This window comes from Neofelis nebulosa, chromosome 3 (assembly GCF_028018385.1).
Source record: "Neofelis nebulosa isolate mNeoNeb1 chromosome 3, mNeoNeb1.pri, whole genome shotgun sequence".
Taxonomy (NCBI): domain Eukaryota; kingdom Metazoa; phylum Chordata; class Mammalia; order Carnivora; family Felidae; genus Neofelis; species Neofelis nebulosa.
The window spans coordinates 127,613,063-127,639,936 of NC_080784.1; the positions used below are offsets into that span (position 1 = coordinate 127,613,063).

The 26,874-nt window shown below is 35.9% G+C and overlaps 1 protein-coding gene across 12 annotated transcripts in view; it reads right to left on the reverse strand.

The window, feature by feature from the left end:
• BMPR1B (bone morphogenetic protein receptor type 1B) overlaps window positions 1-26,874 on the reverse strand; it is a 425,442-nt gene that overhangs the window by 44,763 nt on the left and 353,805 nt on the right. For 10 of the 12 annotated variants that reach the window (XM_058721870.1, XM_058721874.1, XM_058721869.1 and 7 more), the window contains one exon: window positions 3,239-3,398. In XM_058721870.1, the coding sequence (XP_058577853.1) occupies window positions 3,239-3,381 (143 nt within the window). In that variant the 5' untranslated portion in view covers window positions 3,382-3,398. Of the gene's footprint in view, window positions 1-3,238; window positions 3,399-5,229; window positions 5,356-26,874 lie in introns of those variants that run through there. The other 2 variants (XM_058721876.1, XM_058721872.1) reach the window with 1 other exon arrangement.

Genomic DNA, 26,874 nt, shown 5'->3' on the forward strand with positions numbered 1-26,874 from the left:
AAGCCCTTATCTAAGCTCAAGAAAGCATATCCTTGTCTTTAGAACTCCTTTACCTAGGAGTGCAAGATTTAATGCAATATTACCCCAAGTATGTTCCCTTCCAGGTCAGCAAACTGCTTGCTACTGGTCTGTGAGGAGGTTAATACAGAAATGGAAACTTGCAGAGTAATACATTTAGCTCTCTTGAATCTAAATAACAGAAAAATAGGAAAAAATTGAGCATGCAAGGTGCAAATATTTTTATATTTATTTTTCTAGTAATTCATTTTTATTGTACTCTAGAAAAATACCAGTGCAACTTATGGGGTTAGGTGGGGAGCATCTTTCACCAGAGATAGTGTGAGAAGTACTGATTTGGAAGTCAAAGAGTAGATAGTGGGAATGGAGGAATGGAGGCCTGAATTTATTCTAGGTCTTAGGACTCAGGAATAAAAGCAGCCCCTGTGATTCACATGATTGATCTCAGTTCGCAGGAGACTCAACTGGAGTTAACATCCTGTTAGCAAAAAGGATGTGCATTTTGCCCAAGAGTGAATATTCGCTCCTCTGAGATCCAGTTCAGGGGTTGGCTGCTGGTCAAGAATTCAGGACTTTGGAATGAGTATTTCTAAACTGCAGTTATCAAGGTCAATAAATCTGACCTCCATGTTTTAGTTCTTACCCTCTTGACCTCTGACAGCTTCTAACATGGCTGACCTTACTTCCTCCCTCGGTAAACTTGGCTTCAATGACACCATACTCACTGTTTCATGTTCATTCTGGATCTTGTGGGGAGAGCCTCCTTGACCCAACTATTAAACATCTCAAGGCTCAGTCCTACTCTGTTCGATCGGATTGTTTTACTGCCGTACTCAATTCTTCACGCTCTACTCTACCCATAGCTTCTCTCTGACATTGAGCTTGACTGTGTCACTTGATTTGGTAAATGGAATGTTAGAGGACAAGCAGAAGTTTTAAGAGGTTGCTCCCTCACAGTCAGGTGAAAAAGAATATGCTCTGGTAGCTTCTGGTCCAAGAAGGATGAACAAACATGTAGAGCAGGCGGGAACTGAAGCAGCAGCCCAATGCCAAGTCCACCTAATCCAGCAGGTCCCAGCACAGCTGCAGCCCATTTGTAGACCCAGGAATGAAAAGACAAATGTCTTTAGTTGTAAGTTACTATGATTCTGAGCTCACTTATTTCACAGCAAAAACTGCCTCACATTCTACTCACTCACTCTAGACTCTCTCCAAACCCTATCTTCACTCCAAATCCATATCCCATGGCCTACTCTCTGATGTCTCCATTTTGTAGCTATCAAAAACCTTAAACTCAGCATGTCCAGATTAGAACTTGATTATTTCCCTCTGTCCTCTTTCATTAAAAGCCTACACCGTGTATATAAATGTATATCCAGACTGGTGAAGCCTCTCTGGGCCCCTTCCTAGATCCAATTCATCAACATAAAACTTTCCTTCTAAATATTTCCCCAATACATGTACCTCATTCTTGCACCAGCATCAACCTAGTCCAAGATCATTCTCTCTCACATGAACTGTCCTTCCTAAATCCACATCAATACCCACTGCCACACCTGCTTAAATAAATCCCCCTCAATGGCTTCCCAATGCTTCCAGGAATAAGACGAACATCCTTAATAGAGCCGACCAGGCCATGGGTAATCTCTCCCGGGTCCACACTCAACTACTGCCACACCTCCTTCTGCTCCCTGCACTTTAGGAAAACCAGTCTTCTTCGAACATGCCAAGTTGCTCCTTCCCACACAGAGAATCTGGAAGAAATCTTCCAAATGAACTTTCTTCCAAATCAATTTAGGACACTTCATTGATGTATAAGGAAAATAGGACAAAATATTTAAAGTTGGAATAACTGTGGAAAGCCTGCCCATATAATCACCAGAACTACATCTCCAATGACACACACAGATTTACTCTTAATTACTACAGACCCAGGCAAAATAGTAAAGTATCCCCCTAATATGTTTTCTCCTAATAATTTTCTTTTCTTCAGAAAACTCTGACATTTTCCTGATACTTTTTCCACTTACTACAAAGAGGTAGTGTTTCCCAGGAAATACTGTCTGAGCTCTGGAATCATTTTATCATGGTACAAGACTCGGTAATCCAAGTTTGTTCTATCGTGTAAGAGCCAAGTTAACAGACCTCCCTGGGTCCTGAATTCTTTATACCTAAAGGTAAGAAATAAGCATCCCCTACCATGCTGAGTTGTTCTGATAATTAAAGGAGATATATATTTATGAGCATACCAAACTTTCCTCTCTGTCATTCAGTTAGTAGATACTTCTTGAGCTGCATATCTCAGGATACACTTTCTTCCTCAGGAAGAAAAAAAAAAGCATCCAGCTCATCTTCATGTTCTTTCCTGGGTAATGAGGCCCCAAATGATTACTTAGATATTCTGCCTGGACTTCAAACCTAGGAGTCCATTTTCCCATTTGGTCCATTACCCTTCTCAAGGGATATTCTGCTTCTCTGGCATTTTAACTCTTGAGATCAGTACTTGTCTGGTTACTCTGCCACATCTTCCTAGGCATACTGGCCTCATTAGCTATGCCTCTCCACCCACTGTTGTCCTCACGAGGGGTGTAAATGCAGGCTATGGTGTTTGGAAAAATGGATGTGGCTGCATAAGGATGCATAAGAAAGACAAAGCTAGAGTCCAGTTTCAAATAAGGTTTTGTTACAAACATGATTATCCACTAAGGAGTTTAGTTCTCCAATACTCTTACAATGTCTTTCCTGACATCTGGTAGACTCATGTAAGCTCTATCACTATACTGCTTCCCAGAGTCCGTGAATATTCCTAATGACGCAGGTGTTCTTTCCATAAGACCAACCACCACTGACATGATGAATGGTTAAAGAAAAATCATCAGACAGTTGACACCCTCTGCTATTGAATTTATTTGGGGGACAAGGTCTTTTGAAGGCAAACAATTGGCTTTTGCTGCTTGACACTTGTCCCAAGCCTGGGATCTATGCTGTATGTTTATGTGCATATGTGATGTTTGCAGCAAGGGAGAAGAATCCCAGAACACCATTTCGGGTCAAGATGCAATTTAATATTTTTTTCTAAACACAGGCACTGCCCTGTAAGTTAATGGAGTCAGGCACTATTCCTCAAAATGTGTTCTTAGAAAACACCAGCCTACAATTCTGTAGTTTAAAAAGTATGACTCTCCGTTAAAACTACATTTAAATAATTTATAGGACCAACCTGCAAATATTGTTGACTGAGTCTTCTGGACAATGGTGGTGACATTTGCAACGCAAGATCTTTGGACGAGGGGTGGGGGCTGTACTCTCACCATCCTCTTTCTTGGTGCCCACATTTAACTTTCCTGAACTTCGCAAAAGCATGTTATCAAGTAAGTTTGCTGAAAAGAAGAAAGAATAAGAGTTTAAGTATCTGTGGGATAGACCAAAGTCAGCTATCCAAAGAACAATGAGATTAAACAAAATATTCGCTATTTATGATAATTACAGATTTAAACATAAAACAGATTTTTTTTTTGTTTTTTGGTTTTTTTTAATTTTTTTTTTTAAGTTTATTTATTTTTGAGACAGAGAGAGACAGAGCGTGAACGGGGGAGGGGCAGAGAGAGAGGCAGACACAGAATCGGAAGCAGGCTCCAGGCTCTGAGCCATCAGCCCAGAGCCCGACGCGGGGCTCGAACCCACGGACCGCGAGATCGTGACCTGAGCCGAAGCCGGACGCTTAACCGACTGAGCCACCCAGGCGCCCCTAAAACAGATGTTTTAATGATTTCGACATTAGAAATCATATAATTATTACAATTATATATGTCTCATATAAAATACAGAAATTCTCATAACCCTTTCAAGATAGCATCCTACACATTAAATTAGAATAGTCGTCTTTGAGTGCAAAGAGCTCAATGAGACACTAGCATATATATTATCTCTACTCCGTATGGTAACAGTATGGGTAAATGTTATCATTCCCATCTGCAGAGGAGAAAATTAAGACTTTAAGTGATCTGAACACACCTAATAAATCATCAGGTAAGCATTTAAACCCAGATTGTCTGGTCCCTAAAACTGCCTTCCTACCCATCTCTTTACTTTAGGTATATCATGTATTTTTTAAAGAAATTATTAGAAATATTTAACATTCAAAATTGGGTAGGATGGTGAAAACTTAGTTATCTCTAATATATATCAAATGATACCTCTTCCCTATCAGCTTTTACATGGAAAGTGTCTTCCTATTAGAGTAGCGATGGTTGTACATCTTTGATGGAAGACATGATAGTAGACATGATCTCTAGAGACAGATTTTCTGAGGTCAAAATTAGGCTTTACTATTTACCAGTTGGTTGACCTTGGATAACTTTATAAATAATCTCATTGTGCTCCACTTATCATTAAAGTGGAGGTTATTACAACCACCTACCTCATGTCAGCAGCTTAGAGTGTATATGTCATGTAGTAACATATTACTGTTAGCTAATATTATTGGAAGGATCTATTTTTTTTTTTTTTACTTTTTAAATAGTAAGACGGTTCATTAATACAGGGTGACCTATGACTAAGATGGTTTTCATATTTTTCCTCTTTACCACCACTTTTGAAAAGTAATGAAGCTCCAAAAGGAGGCATGCATTAACTGATACCTATGATATTTCAGCCATTGTGGCAGGAGCTCTCATACATGCTACGTCACTGCATAAATGGTCAACCTGAGCAATGTCTGATTTAAAATCTCTCTCACCACAAATTGAGCTTGCTTATAATTAAAACAAATCAAATTAGAACAAATTATCTAAAAGATGCTGGGTTAAAACACTGAAATTCTAGGCCAAAGATGCAATATACTCAATAGCATACTATCGCTATTCTGTTTAGCAATAATACACATGCATACATATGCAAGTGTTAATTTCTTAAACCACAAACTAATGCCTCTAGCCACTGGTTCCATCAGAAAATGAGAGTTTTAAAAGAAGATGGGATAATTTTTGCATGGTAAGATAATTAGTTGAATGCTTAGTGAAAATTGAAGGAGAAAGCAATAAAGTATGTTAAATCAATTTACCAGCATTTCCTCCAATCATTAATTCTAAATTCATTAGATTCTTCAAATTTATATAAAATGTGCACCTAACTTTCTCCAACAGTTTCTTATATTTTAGCCTAGAGAAGACCTGTAGATGGCCATGTGTATATGAGGAGTTTGTTACATACCAAATCCTCATTCCATAGGTCTCAGGTGAGCCAAGGGAAGTGAATATTCAAGATCCCATGTGATTCTGAGACAGATCATGTGCAGACTCCACTCTGAGAAACCCGGGACTAGATTAAGCAAATAATATTTACTTAATCCAACCATATAATTTATCGCAAGAGATGTATACTTTCTCTATACAATAGGACGCTTATCTTTAAATACTAAAATAAATCAAACATATTGTGTGTTAGTATCTTATATTTAAAGTCCTTTGTTACAAGTTCGCCTGCATAAATGCCTCAGCACTGCTTGCAATCCAGGTGCACTGGGTGCAGATAAGCCTATATATCACCCTGCCACGCTGGCTTCCTTCTTTTTAAACCTGGTTCTCAATCTTCCTACTTTATGACCTGAGCAACCGCAAAGTAACTCAAAGTGATGAACATAAGATATTTAAAACTTATTACACCCTGCTGCCTTCATACCATACCTCTTCTCCTTGAAGTTATAAAACAAAATAATTAAAATTAATTTATTATGCATATGTCTAATTAGCAAGCATGTATCAGGTGCCTTTCCTGATCCAGGCACAGACTGAGAATACAGGGTGAACTAAATATAGGCAGGATTTCCCATTTGGTGGCAAAAGTGGCTAAATGGAATCTTTACACTGAATGGTCTTCATTAGAAAAGGAGACATCTTCATACTACTGGCAATAAGATGTCATTTAGTAAGAAACATTTCAAGAAAGGATTCAGAATTTCCTCACATTTTAAATTTATTTAAAGACTGATATGAGTTTTAGCTAGAAGGAGGTTCTTTGCAATATTGCTTATAACAGCCCATATTTACAACAGGGGACAAGATAGATCTCTAAAAAGAGAGTCACTAAAATGTTGATGTGGAGTATATTTATCGGCAAGAAAAATATTAAAATGTTATCTTTTGTTGGAAAGGGCAGATTACACAGAGTATTTTACTTAAAAAAAATGAACATTTATTTATATTTGAGACAGAGAGAGACAGAGAATGCATGGGGGTTGGGTCAGAGAGAGAGGGAGACACAGAATCTGAAACAGGCTCCAGGCTCTGAGCTGTCAGCACAGACCCCGACGCGGGCCTTGAACTCACGGACCAGGAGATCATGACCTGAGCTGAAGTCGGACGCTTAACCAACTGAGCCACCCAGGAGCCCCACACAGAGTATTTTAATTATGACATCCCACTAGAATAACAAGAAAAAAGGCTAAAAAATTGAGCCTACAATATAAAAGAGACCAGTACAAGACTGGTAAGCAGAAGGAAAGCAGTAACTGATCTGACAAAGCTAAAAATGCTGATTCCTAAGCCTAAGGTGGAGAAAAACCAAGAAGCAAAACAATTTTACCACTTAAGCTCAAAAAGGTTCATGAGTGGTACCACCAGTTGCTTTTAGAGATAGAGTTCAGCTGGGGCACCTGGGTGGCTCAGTTGGTTAAGCGTCCGACTTTGGCTCAGGTCATGATCTCACAGTCCATGAGTTTGAGTCCCGCATCAGGCTCTCTGCTGACAGCTCAGAGCCTGGAGCCTGTTTCAGATTCTGTGTATCCCTCTCTCTCTGCCCCTTCCCTGCTCTTACACTGTGTCTTTCTCTCTCTCTCTCTCTCTCTCTCTCTCTCTCTCTCTCAAAAATAAATAAAAATTTAAAAAGAAAGAAAGAAAGAAGTAGAGTTCAGTTACCCTCTCTAATTCCCAAAGGCTGGTAACAACATCTCCACCCATCCTACCCCCACATCCCCAACAAAGACTGGAAGAGTAAATCTATTATGCATATCACCGAGATGCCTTATTTTTTGTGTTTTATCATCAAGGTGAGGAACTGTAAGTATGGAAAGAGCCCATATGTTCACCATATATATGTATATATATATATATATATATATATATATATATATACACACACACACACATATATGTATACATATATGTGTATATATATATGTATATATGATGGAGTGTTTCATATATATATATGTATATATATATACATATATATATATGACGGAGTGTTACTCAGCAATCAAAAAGAATGAAATCTTGCCATTTGAATGTGGATGGAACTAGAGGGTATATGCTAAGCAAAATTAGTCAGAGAAAGACAAATATATGACTTCACTCATGTGGAATTTAAGATACAAAAGAGATGAACATAGGGGAAGGGAAGCAAAAATAATAAAAAACAGGGAAGGGAACAAAACATAAGAGACTCTTAAATACAGAGAACAAACAGGGTTGCTGGAGGGGTTGTGGGTGGGGGGATGGGCTAAATGGGCAAAGAGCATTAAGGAGAACACTTGTTGGGATGAGCACTGGGTGTTATACATAGAGGATGAATCACTCACTGGATTCTACTCTTGAAATCATTATTGCACTAATTTAACTAACTTGGATGTAAATTAAAAAACTAGAAAATTTAAAAACAAAAAAAAAAAATTTTAAAGGTGAGGGACTGTAGAAGACTAAGCACAGGGGAGGGGAGGGGTGCCACTTTACTGCAAACATTCAGTGAACGTTTACACTGGCTATGGACTCCTCCCGTCCTTTCCCTCTACATGGCTTCCAGAACATGATGCAGCCTGGCTTATCTCTTCTTTACTCAGGAATTTGGCCAGGTCAAAAACAAGAAAATACCTAAAGACAGGGATATTAGAAGTTTCTCAGCAAAACGGCCCTGCAATATTGACTTATGGTGAGGCCCACTGGTGACAAAATCTACCCAACGAACAGAGTTGGCAGTCAGCATTTATAGTGATCCATTCTCATATGCATATGCCACTAATTCAGGGTCACCAGATATATGAAGAAAACCTCAAACATCAAAAATTGAAAACACACACACAGAAGAAAGCCACTTGGAAGAAACATACAGTGGAAGAAAAAAAACTTTAAAAACCTATAATTAATACTGTCATCTTTATAAAAAAAATACATTGCATCAGTGAAACAAGAATGTGTTGCTACAAAAAGGAAGTAACAAACAAGGAACTCTAAAAATATGATTGCCTAAATAAAAATCTCAGTCGGTGAGCTGAGATAAAGATCAGGAAATTTCCCGCAATACAAGGCAAAATACAGAGATGGAAGAGCTCCCTAAATTAAAGCATCGATCCAGGAGATTCAAAACCTGAATATATCTAGAAAGAGAGGCTTGAGAAAATAGAGGGGAGGAAATCATCAAATAAATAAGTCAGGTACAGTTCCCATTAACTGAAAATCATGATTTTCTAGTTTGAAAGGAACCATAGAGCATACATATAGACCTACACCAAGGTATGTTATCATAAAATTTTATAACGCCAGAGACAAAGGGAGGGTTTGTCTTCAATATCACATATTGTATATATACAAAAGGTAAAAATAGATGAAAAATAAGTGTGGCATTGAACTTTCTACAGCAAAACTGGAAACTAGGGTAAAAAATAGGGTGATGTCTTCAAAATTCTGAGGGAAAAGTGTTTCAAATCCAGAAATCAATACCTGGGAAAATTATAAATCAAATACGAGTAAAGGAAAATGGCATCGGAAGATTTTTCAAAGTCTCAAAGATTCCACCTCTCATCCACCTTTCTCAAGAAGCTATTGGAGGAGATGCTCTGCCCAAATTAAAGTGTGAAACAAGAAAACAGAAAAAAAAGAATTTCTGCTATAGGAGACGATCCCACCCAAGAGAACAGAGAAGCATACTCTCAAAATAAAGGTAAAGGTGGAGAGTAAAAGAAAAGATCTATGACTGGACAGAAGGAACAACCAGGTCTGACTAAACTCGGGTCAAAAAATTCTGGGAGACAGAGATCCAAAAAGTTAAAATTAACAGAGTAACTCAGGTATTTTAAATTTAAACTGAGAATTTGGAAATGAATTTGTGATGGAAACACAGGAATATAAAGAAACAACTAACATTTAACCCATATATATATATATATAGGGGATGGAAATATGTATGTAATGTATGTAATGGGGGAGAGAGTGGTAAACCTTCCAAAGTGGAAAGTCAAAGGTAATGCCTAAAGTTGAATAATCAAGAGGTAGTAGTACAATGATTTATTTAGAGATATGAGAAAAACACCAAAAGAAAAAAATGTAAAAAGGAATAGGTGTAGTCCCTACTAAACAGGAGAAGTTGGGAGGATGCTTCAAGAAAAAAGATGGCAGTCTCTTTATGTTAAAAGAAAAAAACAGCAGGTTTTGAAATAACGTATCTCATATGAGTCAGACACTTAACCGACTGAACCACCCAGGCGCCCCAGTAGTTGGAGCTATTTAAAAGCATTTGCAATTTGCTTCTCAGTTCAAAATAGGTAAGTAATTAGTCTTCTCTCCTGATGTGGAATAAAGAAATCAGTGAACAAGGAAAAACCAAAAAATCAAAACCAAAAAAAAAAATCCACTAACAAGAAATATCCCTAGAAAAATTTCATTAATGGCTATACCACTGGACCTATGAACATTGGCTTGGTAGTAACACTAAATCTACTACGGTTGACCGTATTTTATGTGTTTGTATACACATGTGTGCCTCATTCTCTATTGCAAGCTATCAACAATCCATTTTGAGGTATTTTGTAGAACATGCTGTTAACTACTTCAGTTATGAATATGGAAGGATACCTGAATCACTAGCTCCAAGCAAGTTTCATAGTCAAATCCTGGCTCTCAAACACTGGACAAATCAGTTAAGAAACATACTTTCTATAAAAATTGTGAAAATGAAATAGTGCTGCATAATCTTTCTAAAATATTTAACACTAACATGCAGTCAGAATATATGCCATCTTACCAGAAACACATTCCACAAGAACAAAAAAAAAAAGGAGAAAAGAAGTATTGCTAGTTCACAATAAAGTTACCATTTGTATAAAGTGAGTTAACAGGGGTGCCTGGGTGGCTCAGTTGGTTAAGCAGCAAACTCTTGATTTCAGCTCAGGTCATGATCTCACTGTTCATGAGTTTGAACCCCGCATAGGGCTCTGCCCTGACGGTGCAGAGCCTGTTTGGGATCTCTCTCTCTCACCCTCTCTCTCTGCCCCTCCTGCATTCTCTCTCTCTCTCTCTCTCTCTCTCAAATGGATTTTTTTAAAAGTGAGTTAATAGATAAGATCCTGAATAAGCATATATGGTTGCATTCATACAATGTAACCTGAACAAGTAAAAATGGTAAGATGATAAAATGATTTCTTTAATTAGCATTATTAAATAAATTAATAGTTAAATGCAAATGAGACAAGTGGAGAGTTCTTCACTTACTTTTGCCAAAATAATCAAATCAAGGGAGGAATTTATGTCAAAGTATGCAAGTGCTACGTAGGAGTCAATTAATCTATGTGTGTTTAACTCCCTGTGAAATGAAATTCATTATCACACAATTAATAATATTTCCAATTGTGAGATAAAATTAAAATAGCTGAGTGATAATTTGCAGGTTAATAGGAGACAAGGGGGTAGAGAAGCAGCAGCAGCAGCAGAATGATCAAATCTGATTGGACTCATTTTAAAATCTAAGAACATTGTTAAAAAGAACAATCATAAGATCTTTTTCTTGAGGTAAAATTGACATTCAACATTATATAAGTTCCAGGTGTACAACCTAATGATTCGATATTTGTATATATTGCAAAAAGATCATCACAGTAAGTCGAATTAACATCTGTCACCATACATTTGTTAGTTTGTTTTTCTTGTGATGAAAACGTTTAGGATCTCCTCTCTTAGCAATTTTCAAATATTATTAACTACCGTTGCCATGCCGCACATTAAATCCCCAGGACTTATTTATTTTATAACTGGAAGTTTGTGCCTTTCGACTCCCTTCACCCCTTTTGCCCACCCCCACCCCCTGCCTCTAGCAACCACCATTCTGTTATCAGTGAGTCTGGCTGTATTTTGTATTGTTTTATAAGCTTTTACATGTAAGTGAGATCATCTGTTATTTGTCTTTCTCTGCCTTATTGCACTTAATATAATGGCCTCACTCAATATAATGGACCCATAAAAATCCATCCATGCTGCCACAAATGGCAAGATTTCCTTTTTTTATGGCTGAATAATGTTCCAGTGTGTATTTATCTACCACATATTCTTTATCCATTCATCTATCGATGGACACTTAGGTTGTTTCCATATCTGGGCTATTGTAAATAATGCTGCTATGAACATGGGGGTGCAGATATCTTCCAAGTTAAGTATTTTCATTTTCTTTGGGTAAATATCCAGAAGTGAAATTGCAGGGTCATATGGTAGTTCTTTATTACATTTTTTGAGGGGGCTCCATACTGTTTTCCACAGTGGCTGTACCAATTTACATTCCTAACAACAGGCACAAGGGTTCCCTTTCCCCCACATCCTCGCCAGCATTTATCTGTTTGTTTCATAACAACCAGTCTAACAGGTGTGAGGTTAAATCTCATTTCGAGTTGCATTTCCCTGATGACTAATAATGTTGAACATCTTTTCATGTACCTGTTGGGCACCTATATGTCTTCTTTGGAAAAGCATCTATTCAGATCTTCTGCTCATTTTCAAGTCAGATTTTTGTTTTTTACTATTGAGTTGTATGAGTTCATTATGTTTTAAATATTAACACCTTATCATATATATGATTTGCAAATATTTTCTCCCACTCAGCAAGTTGCCTTTTTTTAATGTTCATTTATTCACTGAGGGAGGGTGGGCAGAGAGGAGAATCATAAGCAGGCTCTGCACTGTCAGCACAGAGCCCAATGCTGGGCTTGAATTCACAAACCATGAGATCATGACCTGAACCTAAATCAAGAGTCTGAAGCTTAACTGACTGAGCCAACAGTCAGGTGCCCCAATATGTTTCCTTTTTTTATTTTGTCAATGATTTCCTTTTGTGTGAAGGAGCTTTTCAGTTTGATATAGTCCCACTTGTTTATTTTTGGCTTTAGCTGCCTTTGCTTTTGGGGTCAGATCCAAAAAATCATTGCCAAGACTAAAGTCAAGGAGCCTATGCCTAGGTTTTCTTCTAGGGGTTTTATGGTTATAGGTCTTAAGTTAAAGGTTTCAATCCATTTTGAGTTAATTTTTGCATATAAGACAATGGTCCATTTTCATTCTTTTCCATGTGGCTGTCCATTTTCCCCAACAGCATTAATTGAAGAAATCATCTTTCCCAATTGTATATTCTTGGTTCCTTTGTCATAAGTTAATTGACCATGTATGCATGCATGCGTTTATTTCTAGGCTCTCTATTCTGTTCTATTGATCTATGTGTCTGTTTTTATGCCCAGTACCATACTGTTTTGATTACTATAATTTGTGATATACAGTTGGCCCTTGAACATTAGTGTGAACTGTGCAGATTTTACATGTAGATTTTTTCAATAAATACAGTACAGTATTATAAATGTATTTTCTCTTATTTATGATTTTAATAATATTTACTTTTCTCTAGCTTACTTTATTATAAGAATATAGTATATAATACATATAAAATACAGATACGTGTTAATCAACTGTTTATGTTATCACTAAGGCTTCTAATCAACAGCAGGCTATTAGTTTGGGTGGAGTAAAAAGTTATACATGAATTTTTTGCTCTATCGGGGGGGGTAGGTGGGGAGAGGGTCAGCACCCCTAAGCCCCACATTGTGCAAGGACCAACTGTAGTTTGAAATCAGGGAGCATGATACCTCCAGCTTTGTTCTTCTTTCTCAAGACTGCTTTGGCTATTTCGAGTCTTTCATGGTTCCATAAATACTTTAGAATTGTATGTTCTATTTCTATGAAACATGCCATTGGAATTTTGATGAGGATTGCAATGAATCTGTAAATTGATTTGGGTAGCATGAACATTTTTACAATATCAATTCTTCCAATCCATGAACATGAAATATCTTTCTATTTGTTTGTGTCTTCAATTCTTCCATCCAATGTCTTACAGTTTTTAGTATATAGATCTTTCACCTCTTCGGTTAAATTTATTCCTAGTTATTTTACTCCTTTCGATGAAATTGTAAATGAGATTGTTTTCTTAATTTTTCTTTCTGGTATTTCATTACTAATGTATAGAAATACACCAGATTTCTGTATATTGAATTTATATCCTGCAACTTTATTGGAATTCATTTATTAGTTCTAATGTTTTTTAATTGAGCTCTTAGAGTGTTCTACATACAATATCATCTGCAAATTGTGGCGTCTTTACTTCTTTCTTTCCAATTTGGATGTCTTTTATTTCTTTTTCTTGTCTAACCACTCTGGCTAGGAGTTCCAATACTATGTTGAATAGAAGAGGTGAGAGTGGGCATCCTTGTCTCATTCCTGATCTTAGAAGAAAAACTATCAGCTTTTCAATTACTGAATATAATTTTAGCTATGGGCTTCTTGTATATGGTCCTTATTATTTGAGGTAAGTTCTCTCTATACCTTCTTTACCAAGAGGTTTTTTATTGATGCATTTGTTGATGCAATCAACAAATGGATGTTGATTTTTGTCAAGTGCTTTTCCTGCATCTATTGAGTTGATCATATGATCTTTATTCCTCCTTTTGTTAATGTGGTGTACCACACTGATTAACTTGTGGACGTTGAGCCATCTTTGTATCCCTGAAATAAATTCCACTCAATCACAGTGAATTATCCTTTTAATGTATTGTTGTATTCAGTTTGTAAGTATTTTGTTGAGGATTTTTGCATCTGTGTTCATCAGGGATATTGGTTCATAATTTTCTTTTCTTGTGGTGTCCTTGTCTGGTTTTAGTATTAGGGTACTGCCTGCCTCATAAAATTAGTTTGAAAGTGTTCCCTCCTCTTCTGTTTTTTTGGAAGAATTTGAGAAGAATTGATAATAATTCTTCTTGGGGCGCCTGGGTGGCGCAGTCGGTTAAGCGTCTGACTTCAGCCAGGTCACAATCTCGCGGTCCGTGAGTTCGAGCCCCGCGTCAGGCTCTGGGCTGATGGCTCGGAGCCTGGAGCCTGTTTCCGATTCTGTGTCTCCCTCTCTCTCTGCCCCTCCCCCGTTCATGCTCTGTCTCTCTCTGTCCAAAAAAAAAAAAAACAAAAACAAAAACAAAAAAAACGTTGATAATAATTCTTCTTTAATTGTCTGACAGAATTCACTAATGAAGTCATCTAGTCTTGGACTTTTGTATGTTGGGAGGTTTTTATTTACTGATTAAGATCTTCTTAATAGCAAGTTCCCATTTGAGAAAAAGGGATAGTAATAAACTGGACTGTTTTATCTACTGTTATCATTATGAAAAAAATTATTTAAAAAATCACTTTCATATAAAGCCATTCTAAATTTGCTCAAAATCAAACCAGCCTCACAAACATAAGCCAGACATTTTCAAACATCTGAAGCAGCAACTAAGGCATAAAAAGCACAATTATATGTATATAAAGAATAATGACTTTATAAAACCATGAATTTAGCCAGATAATAATAATGCTAAAATAAGAATTAGAAGAAAAGACAAAGATATATGTGTGTGTGTGTGTGTATGTGTGTGTACACACATACACACACACACACACACACATATATATATATATATATATATATATATATATATATATATATGATAAATGTGAGCATTTAGATGAACAAAGGAATAGCAATAATGGAGATTTATCCCAAATATTAGATGTCTGATTAAGACAACTGTCAAATTTTATTTTACATATTTTATTATATTTATTATATTTTTAGTATCTCTCCACTTGAAAAAGGAGAAATGCAGACTTTAAGAGACAACAGTGTTTGATTTAGTCAGCTAATTCAAATAATGTAAGATCTTTATTAATTAGGCCCTCATTTTACTTGATTATGTGTTAAATTTTATATAAAAGATAATCAATGAAAACAACTGAAAGATGATCATTAAAGAAACATTAAGTACAATTTAGTACATCATATTTTCTAAATCAACAGGTGAAACCATTAAAATTTTTTTTCTACTAAGGAAAGCTAAATAGTGAATGACTTCTACTTAAGTTGAATAAAATTTCAACAAAAGTGATGATTTCTTCTCAGTAGATTTCCAGTCTATTATGGCTTTCATAGTTAGTAACAGAATTATAAATAAACCTGACAGAAAAATGTAGGGGTAGGGGGGCAAATGGAAAAGCCTGACTTCTAGAAATTTCTTACAAGTAAATACCTCACTGAATAAATTACTCTTTAGAAGCTCATTCCATTTTTCACTTTCCTTCCTCCCTCCTACCCTCCCCTCTCCTCTGTGTCTGTCTCTCTAATACCAATCTTTGCCCTAACAGTATGAATCCAGACACTTCAGATGTTGTCTGCTTGACATAGCTGGTTACATTACAGTTAATAAGGTAGTTAGCTATCCAAATTATGATGGTAATAAAAAGTAGGGCTGTAAAAACCAATCTAAAATTAGTTCTCATTTTTTCAGAGGACCACGAGATCTTTAGAGAGCAAATGAACCACAAGATCAGTTCAAGACATGTTTGTGTGTGTGTTCTTAATGAATTACAACTAAATTATATTTATAATCCTTACGATTTTCATACCTGAGAGATTTATTCCTTGCAAATTAATTCCTTGCAAATCAATCAAACTTCATGAAGTAACCTAATGATCATCATATAATAATGTGATTTCCATTGAATTACAAAGTTTAAATAGGAAGTTATTTTTCTTGAGTATCTTGATACATATATGTATATATATATACATATATAATAGGTATATAACATATTACAGTTATATATGTTTTCAGCTACTTTATAGATTTATATATAGCTATATACAAGTTTTCTGTGGTATCTCTTCTTGTATAAGTTAGGAAATAAGGCAGTGTTATAAAGAGTTTCTTTGAGGTACTTATTTGGAATCAGTGGACAATTAGTTTCTAGCTTGGTATAAACACCATAAAATAACTCATTTTTGATGTATATGCTTAACAAATCAATTATTTAAAAATATTTCTATATTATTTTATATTATTGTGTACTCTTCCACATGATTTTTATAGAAAAATGAAACAAGATTTTCACAAAAACTCAGAAAACACAGAAAAATAAAAGTAAATGTAAAAAATGAATGTACAATAGAACAACTTTCCAAGAGATAAATTTTAACTTCCATATTCATCCATTATATTTTGAAGTATATTTTATATTAAATTTTTTTTCTTAGTAACATTCTTATCACTTCAAAATTATCATAAATAAAACCGTTTTAAGTTTGTGATATAAAAGATGGTTTCATACGTCATAGTGAAGAGAATAGCAGAATCCACTGTCACATGAAACCACAGAACAATCTTTATGAACAACATAGATAATTAAGGACACTTAAGTTGCAAAACACAAGGCACTGAGAATTGGATTAGATTCTTCCAAATTCACTGTCAGATGACATCTGATTATTTTGTGCCACAGAATCTACTAGTAATTTGTTCTTCTTTCTTCATTTCTTTTTCTTTTTTAGCTTTCTGCATATCTCAAAAATTAACAAAATTTTAAGTGTCTTCACTGTTATACCCCATCTTCACCAGAGGGCAGGCAGGAGCAAGAAGAGAAACTGAAATTCCTATCAAACAAGTTTACACTTCAAGTAATCTTGGGTGAAAAGATTAGTGAAGAAACATTTGAAAGCATTGAACTGGCCAGTATTGCTTTGGGAATGACCTATTCTATTCCTTTCATGTTGTTATGATAATAAATAATGTGAACTAATGTCCATTCCCTTTCTCAAACAAAAATACATTGGTTAAAAACAAAAGCTTATGATAAGCAGGGATAAAATTTGAATCAGAGCTTACAAATAATATTAATCTTTAAAATTCGGGGCGCCTGGGTGGCTCGGTCGGTTAAGCGTCCGACTTCGGCTCAGGTCATGATCTCACTGCCCGTGAGTTCGAGCCCCACATCGGGCTCTGTGCTGACCGCTCAGAGCCTGGAGCCTGTTTCAGATTCTGTGTCTCCCTCTCTCTCTGCCCCTCCCCTGTTCATGCTCTGTCTCTCTCTGTCTCAAAAATAAATAAACGTTGAAAAAAAAATTTAAAATAACTTTAGTGATCTCAAATAATAGGTTTAAATAGATGACTAATTTTTATTAATTTTTATTGTCTTCATTCAAACCTTGAATCCTTTAACTCAGTTCAGTGACTTAATTTACTGTCTAATAAGCTAATTCAGTTCAAAGGCCCGACCTCAATATTCATTGCCAAACCCTCTTTTATTGTACGAAGCCATTTTCAAATAAATTTTCTATGTTGTCTGCAACAAGGACTTAGGAAAAATATATAGGAACAAAACGAAACCCAGTCATCAACAAAAGGGATATGTGCCGAAACTCTTAAAAGTAATCAAATACAAATACAGTTCTGATTCAAAAATACCAAAGCAAAATCATATATTTTAAGGGAAGAGTAGACTTTCTCTTATTAGCTGTAATGTTATCTGCACATGGAAGCCTTTCTCCTTCAAGAGTCTCAGAAGTCAGAGGAGAGAGGGACAAGGTAAGATTCCATGGTGAGTTCCTGAGAATACTATAGAGGGGGATGCAATGTCAGATGAAAAATCGGTATCAGCTATGGTCAGCAGGCAGCGGGCCCAGCCTCGACCAAGACAGAGGATGAAACAGTCAAAACAGTTCCAACCCAGATCCACTATTCCCTTGCTCTCTGCCCTTTGCTAGTCACTTCGCCTCCATGGAGGAGCAGCGGCACTCACTGGTTTGCCATAAAGACTGGATGAGATATTCCCAGGAAAGACCTGCCATAGTTCCTTGCAAGTAGAAAGGGCGAATAATAGTACATCACTGTCATTTGCTGTGCTGCGTAAGCTTATTTTTCAATTTTTATGTTCATTCTTCACCTTCTTCTTTCTCTACCTCAATTCTTTTGTTCCTTTTCCCCACTCCTTCATCTCCTACATTTTTATTTTCTATTTTTCTTTCTTTTTCTTCTCTCCCCATCTTCTTTATCTCATCCCGCATTTCCCTTTCTCTTCAATTCTCCTCTCTTTTGCTTCATCTTACTTACTTTTAGTTTCCCTTTCTTTCTAGACTCATCCCTGTGAGCAAAAAGTCTTTAAAATACAGTTTTGGGTTCAAGAAACATCGAGAATTTGTGCAAAGCTAACTACTATATTATTTATTTTCCTTTTTCTTGTTGTGCATTAATTATTTAGCAAATAATCATTAAATCCATTCCATCGTAACACAATGGCCCAGAACCCTTGAAAAGCCCCCAACAAAATGACAATCTTGCTGCTGAGACAAATCGACTCCATGTGGAACATGGTGAGACAAATCAACTACATATGGAAAACCATAAAACAGTATATGAAAACAATCAAATAGATGTCATAATGCCACATATAATTGTCAAATATAAGTAAGTCCTAGGAAGGAGTGCATAGGAGGGAAGATTACTATGGGTGGCAGTAATGAACCAATATCTCTTACAGAAAACATAAGCACAAAAACCAGGGATACTGACAGGTTTTCGTTTCAGTGGTTTATTGTTGACACTGCTGAGTAGGTTAAGAAAACATATTAGTTTAAAAACGTTAGCGATGTGCTGGTTCTCTACAGGAACTAGGGCTTTTATCACAAAATATTTCTACATGTTTCCATTTACTGGCAATTGTTTCTGTTTTCACCATACTCACACATCCACATTACCACATCACTCAGGTTCTGTAGGATAATCATGTTTTCAACATTTTACATCATAAAAGCCCTACCAAGAAATCCCAAAACATCTGGATAAAAAGTGAAAGCGTCAATCACATAAGTATTTTATTTTATGGGATGCTAGATTATGATTTGAGCAAATCACGAAAAGATTAAATATTACATAAATGTGAACAGACAACATACATATTTATATTTATGTGTTTTGTAGGTAACTAATGCAGACTTATGAGCCTGAGTAAACACAATAATTGATGTAACGGAATACACCTCTTTGGACGTCACATGTATACTTTTTGAACAACAGTTAACCTTTCCCTCAGTTTTTAGTATGCTTTTGAACTTAGAGACACTCAACCAAATGTTCACAGAAATTAAAAATCTTTGAAAACAGTCAAAAATACAACATGGTGATAGGTATCTTAATAAAAGTATCAATATAAGAAATAACGAACTTGACAAGCAAGTGACCACTGTGTTTACAAATTAAACGTCAATCTATATCCGTAAAATAGCATAATCACTGCTGATGGGATGAGGTAAAAATTAAAAGCGTCTCTGTATTTTATCTCTGTTCAAAACCAGATTGTTGGAAAAGAAACCGAACCACAACCCCCATGACAACAATGTCAAAGAATCAACGTGGACTTGGCAGATTTCCACACCAGGCGTTACAGTTTTATTCAGTGACTCCTCTCCGTGCTCTGCTACAGCAAATGCTGAAGCTTATCAAAGTAGATGTTCAAATCGCCACCCCACCAACACTTATTCTGCGGCCTCATCAAGGCCAAGACTGCTTGATGTATAAAACTACTCTGAACAGACTCCTATAGAGGAGACAAGTGACAGAGTAAGTTTTAAAGTTTTAAAGGCAGACAGGTCAGAAACCAAACCACTGTGTTCATGCTATTCTTGTTCCCCAAAGGAAAAAACCTGGAAAGCATTTAGGATCTCTTTGTTTCTAATCATTTCTATAACCTCTAATTGGGTAACTGCTAAGGATACCTTAATTAAGGTTCATATTGACCTAAAAACACAAATATATTGCTATTTCAAATGTTTAAATATTTGAGGCATGAAACATAGAGACTATACATACATGTTTTTTTGTAATCTTAACTTAAAATTCACTATTATCAACTACTATCATCCCCGATAACTTTAAAGGTTTCTCCCTGGTGAAACAATATGGAATAATGGTAACCAACAACAGAATGTATTAAGACAAAATCTGAGTACCATAAAGCCATCATAGTTTTCAGACAAAAACTGTAAGGAAACAATTGTTTGAAATCTACAGTGCTATCTACGTGACTTTGTTCACATATATGTGTTATGCTGCATAAAAAGGTTTTCTTAGATACCAAAACTGACACGAATACTAAAACATACTTGCCCTCATTTCTGAGTGCGTATTTACCTCGCTAAAATAATTCATAACCTACTTGATCAAAAGGAAGTGATTTAGTAACTACAGTTTCGAAACATTCATTTGTTCCAATATTTAAATCATACTTTTAACACAGTTTTGCATTTTCTAAAAACCCAACTTGGAAGAAAGCAACCTTGACCTTTATAATCTATGAATTTAGAGTTACATGTCGGAGCAAACAGAATTCCCGATGTCACAACTACGAACAACTAAATTACACCACAAGGTGTTAACACAGCCACAACACTGGATTTTAACCATGACAGTGTTGGAAAGTGTGGAAGGATAAATACACACCCCCACTGCAACACATATACTGCACAAAATATTTGTAAAAATTTTAGGAGTTTAAAAGTATCCTAAATTATATACACTGCTGGGATGGCTAAGCCAAACCGCATTTTCTTGACATGTGATTTTTGTGCATAAAATTTTTGAACCCCTTGAACTGCTCTATTCCACCGTCTATGCCAAGAAAGAATAAGTCCTATCATTTTTTTAATTTTTTTGTGTGTGCCGGCATTGGCTTAACTGGTCTTGCTAACACTTTTTGGAGGGCAAAAACAGGCTCTGCAAGATATAAAGCTTCTCCCACTACTCACTTTTGATTTCTGTACGCTTGATAGATCGTTGCCAGGTTCCCTGGGATGAGACATGAGGAGGAGGCACAGAATTGCTAGGGGTTTCCACTAAAAAGACCAGCACCGTAGGCAGCACTAATCCTGCACCTGTGATGTGTTATTCAGCAGTTAAGAAATGCAGTCCAGACTGTGGCTGCCTAATACAGCTCAGCTGTTTTTTCAGTCCTCCCTTTGATTATAAGCTGGCAAGACAGATTATTCCAGTCAGGCATTGAGCTATGTTCAGGATACATGGCATATGACAGTGGAAAGGTAAAAGAGAAAGGAAACCTTAGAATCAAAAAAATAAATAAAAAGAAAAGAAAAAAAAAGCCACTGACCACAGTGTATTATATATCATTTCCAGATGGTTAAAAGCTGCCTCTGATTATAAGCAAGGCAGAAAAATATAGGACATTTAAATATCTAGAAATCTATTTTTGATCCTACCCTTCTGACACTCAGAATGGCACCTAAATGTGCAACCCTTAAATTTATTTTAAAATAAGCACAGCTTCACAGATTCATCAGCTATGTAAACATTTTTAAGTCTTTCTTTAAAGAGGTTTACCAATCCTAGAAGTCAAATTCCTCTTATAATTTGGAACCTTTCAAAATGTTGGGAAAACTGAAACCCAAATGCATGCCCTTAAGTTTTTCTTTTTATTAAACCCACCATATCATTTGGCTTATTAAAATTTTTGATATAAAATCTGCATTTGAGACACAACTGGCTTATTCATCGTCTATGGCTAAATGAGCATAAAATATTTATTTTAACCAGCATGAAATTACTAGTAAGTCCAAATTGATTTAAGAGACATGTATTGTCTGCAAGGCACTTTGATTTCACCGAGATGAAGAAAAACATGGCCGCTATGCTCAGGAGCCATAAAATCTAGTAGCGAACAGTGGAATGGAAGTTACTTTCTGTTGTTGTTCTGGTGCTTTAGTCATAAAAGGGCTGCTGACCATTCACTCACACCAACGCTCACACTCCATTTCCTTTTACACTTTATATAAACACAAAACCATCTGGCCCCCAGGCTACTATCTGTGCCATTTTAAATAAATAATCTAAAAAACTTATCCAAAAAACAGATACCCTTTCCTAATAGCAGATGGTTAAAAAATAAAAACAAAAAATTCATTTATATACATGAGAAGAGATGAAATGAAGAAAATATACCAATTTTAAAATGTAAATGAAATTTAAATATATGCATTAAAGAAAATGTTTAATATTTTATTTTTTTCATTGATTAAAATACTACCTGCTAAGCCAAGCAGTTTACAAAAAAAAAATATTTCAAACTCTCTATGATATATATTAGGAACAGCAGAGTAAAAAAAAAATTCATGTGTCCATAAAAACATTCCCTCTAATCATAATTTGACAAGTCATAGAACTTATATTCAGAGTGTGTGTTAGAGATAATAGTGCATTTAGAGTTCCAAGTAACACTCTGAGGCCAGCTGAAGGAGGACCAAAATTTAGGAGGTATGCCACAACATGTTCTATTAACCTTCTCCTAAACTATTCCCATAATCCAGTTTGTGCATCCAAAATAAAATAAGATGGTTCAATTGGGTCCTGGGTATGTACATGACTAGCAACATACAGATGATATTTTAAGGTGGAAAATTTTTTTTTTCTGAAATTACACTTAATTGTCCATTAAAATAATGCTGAGATTTTGAACCACCATCCACTTTGCTTTGATTTATAGGAATAAGGTTGCCAAAGGACAATCTTGTTGACTTTTGGGCAGAAACACTGAGAAAAGATCTGAACTGAGGCTATGTTATTACAATGATTGTGTTATCTTAAATCTGAGTATGGCACACATTGGAACATTCTGGCCTGATACTGCTCAAGCTGTCCCTCTTTTGATAAACAAATGGCTTAAGTTTTCAAAACATTCTCCAAAAGCAATTTTATTATTTTTATTTTTTAATTGTATAAAGCCTAGTAGACTCAGTGGCCCAGACTTTGAAAACGCTTATTGATCTTACCTTTAAATTTTCTTCCTTTGCACTCCTTTATCCAATTTGTATCTCCTCATTTATGCTAATAATGTATGTACCCACATATTATATTCTAAGCCCACAACGTTTCCTTCCTCCTCTTTAAAATAGTTATCAGTATGAGATCTTATGATACACAACCAAAAAAAAAAAGAACAAAAAAATCTGAATACACAGATGCTAGATGAAATATAATTACCTCTCATAAACTCTTTCTTCAGATGTTTCTGTATTATAAATTACATCAATAACAAGGGAGACATATCTATATGTGTTATATGTTTTTGCTCTGAAATATTTTGATAAATTGGGTATATGATCTTAAAGTTCAGAATCAGACTAAGGAGGTAAGAAATATATACTTACTTATGTTCTATTTAAACTACCAAAGTGCTCCCAGAGACTAGTGATACTAGTATGGAAGCAAAGGACAGTGGCCCTCTCTTAGTTTAGTTAGAAAGTTGTCCACATTCACAAAGAACATATGAGATCAAACAAAATATTTTGCCAAAATGTAAGAGTTGGTATTTCAGCTATTACGGAACCATTCTCAATATTTACCTATGCAATGCCCTATTCTCTAACTAAAAACCCAGAAAATAAGTCAGTATGGAAGTTCTAGCAAGAATTATTATTGTTTAATGAATTAGAGATTGGTAAAATTTATCAACTTGAACTAGTATGGCCAGCAGGCCTGTTGATCCTCACTAGGAGCAAAGTCTCATAGAAGTTCTTTGTTTTGTTTTGTTCTTTTCCCTAAGGAAAGAGCGTGATGTTCTTCCAGAATGAATAGGCTGCATTTATGATAAATGATTACTTAATAATTAAAGTTATTTATTTTCTTTCCATCTTTCTTGGCAGACAAAAAAATATTTACTTTAATCATTAAAACCACAGTAGCTACTTGGTAGTAATATGAAAATTTGCTGATGACTCCCATTCTCTATCATGTCAAACAGCCTGACCAGAATAGGATTCAACTTGTGCTAATTATTAATTAGATAGATGATCTGGAATAAAACAAATCCCTCTAACAGATACTTCTGAAATATTTTCACCCGTCTTTAGAACACAGCACTTTGTGACCGCTTTCATGCATGCTAAAATTGTGGTCAAGGTAACATAGTTCTCTTCCAATTTCATACCAATAAGCACCAATAGGCTTATCCAATAGGCACCATCCCAAACAATCCCCCCACCCCCAGCTCTGCCAGGCTCTTGCCTTTGTTGAGTTCAGTGTCTCCTCACTAGCAAGAAAGTCTAAGCAGACAGATCATTAGTTATGACATGTAGACGCTAGCAGATAATGTTGACTCACTTCAGGAACTATTAAACTATAAACAGTGTGCTGAAAGCCATTTATCTGCATTTTAGGATAAACAGCAGAAGCTACTTAATTAAATGGATTTCAAGGAATAAGCTGCTAATGCCAAACCAAGTGACCTTAATTTTGAAAAGAAAAAGCTGTGAACTTTAAGAAAAATCAATCTAGGGTCCCAGGGACACTGACATAAAAAACATTAAACATTTTATTTTATACCTTGAATAGTAAAGATATATATCATAATGTATTGTAAAATGCCAACTGCTTCAGTTACCAAAGTTATCACAGTGTGGTTCAAGTTCAAAGTAAATTTACTGATAAATTGATCTTTTCCCTTAAGTGGCATTTATAGTAATATTAATGTTGAATAAATGTATGTTTATCAAGGGGAGCTTTACCCATCACTATATAAAGGGTAAAGTTGAATTAGATGAGTTTTCTTCGTCAGCACTATTCCTACTCACAAAAAATTTAACTATTTGGAGAGATAATTTCTAAATGATTCCTTCTGAGAAAAAGGAATACAACCTGGGTGCCATTTTACATTTATTTACACTTCTTATGTAAATATATATATATATATATATATATATATATATATACCTCCAGCACATTAAAATGCTTTAAGAAAAAAATCCATCACAGAACCTTGGAGGTTTTATTCTTCAGTTGTCTAGAAGGACAGAAGATAAATCAAGGCCCTCACTGCAAGTACCATACACAGGTAAAACACTACACTTAGAACTTACTTTTCCTACTTGCCAGAAAACAAATCAAAATCTGCTCTTTTTCACACTCCCAGATGTCAGAAGCTTTTCAAAACAGTTCTGAGGTCAGGGAAGAGAACACACAGGTGTGCATTATGTCAACTACTGAAAGCAACCGAAGGTTAGCCTGGAATCTGATCCCTCCACCAACACATTCTTGTGGGCATTACAAATGCTCCCTGCAGGAATATTACACTAATGCTGACTAATTTTTAAAAACATCCCAAATCTCATTAGATCGATTCCTTAGCAGTATTGTTCACAAGCTTCTCTGCTAGTAACAGCAAACTCACCACCGCCTCTTCGTAAACCTTTAATGTTTTCTCCAATATCGCTTCTTCTGTTCCACTCTCACTGACCATAAAACAGGTTCAACAACAATAAAATGTTCAATATCAATAGACGTAAGCTCATGTCATATCGTGATACCTATGACAACCCACAAAAAACTTGATTGAATGTTAGGATATCGGTGACAAATGCTTACGAATAACTGGTTCACATTAATGGCCATTTTTGCATTGGGAAAACCATTCTATATTTTGACTGTGGATGTAACAAGACAGAAAGAGAAAGATGGCAGTAGTGTTTCAGATCTGAAATTACCAGTGCTTATGCTAAAAAAAATGTGTGCCTGGTGGTTCACAACCTCTATTAAAGACAAACAGCAACTTAAACATGACACATTCTTAATTTCTTACAAAAAGGAGTGGCCAGAAGGATATTGTTGCCATTAAATGACTAGGTTCCAATCAAGATTGGAAAAATTCTACCTCCCAGTAAAATGACCTAACAGCCACAGATTTCTGATTATGTTTATTAACGACGCAGAAAAATCATCAATTTTGACTTAAAAATTCACTGTCAGTCAAATTAACAGTCACTCAAAAGATTCAGTATTTATATAACCCTTCGTCTTCCCTCTCTCTCACACACCCAACCCACACGTGTCCATAGTGAGGATCCACAAGTAACAAATTATTGCCACAAAACCTGTCTCTTCCTGCCAAATGTTCCTGGAATTTTCCAAACCTCAAAAATGTCTCACTACTGAATAAACTCCCCCAGCTAAGGATCAAAAAACCAAAACATTTAAAACATTTTTTTTCTTTTTCCCCTTCTCAAGACCATCATCAAATGCCTAAATGCTGATGCCCCAAACGAGAGCTAATGCTCAGAGCAGGATGCTCCATGGCACACTCAACTTCTGCCACAGTGTTGACAGCGGTCAATATACTTACTTAGAAATTTCATGTCTACACACGTCAAGTTTCTCGGCTTGACTTTTCTTCTTAGTAGCAGCAAACTCAGAGGTCTTCATGAACAATACCCTACAATGCATGGGGAAACCAGGAGCAGGGCTCCTCTACTTGAGTGTATGTGCAGAATATGCTTTTTTTTTCCTTTTCAAATTCACTTACAGTACAACGTACTGCAATACTGGTTTCAGAAGCAGAATCCACTGATTCATCACTTGCATATAACACCTGTGCGCATCATAACCAGAATATGCTTTTTGATCTGAGATCCTTTTCTGTTTTCGTTTCTCAATTTTTTTTGGTCTCCCAACCCCCAATGGCTTCTCAAAAACTTCAACATTCGTAAAGACCCAGATGTCTCTTTTCTTCCTTCCCACTCTCACTGTGAGATAAAAAACACCAGGTGTAAAATGTCCCTGTTTGTCCCCCTCCACTCAACACACCCCCCTCCCTGCTCGTGAGCTTTCATCCTTGCTTGTCATGCCAGGGGAGCCACCCCAGCGTGTCTGTTGGGTCCTCACCTCTTCTCACAGCCCCAGATGCACAGCCAGGATGACAG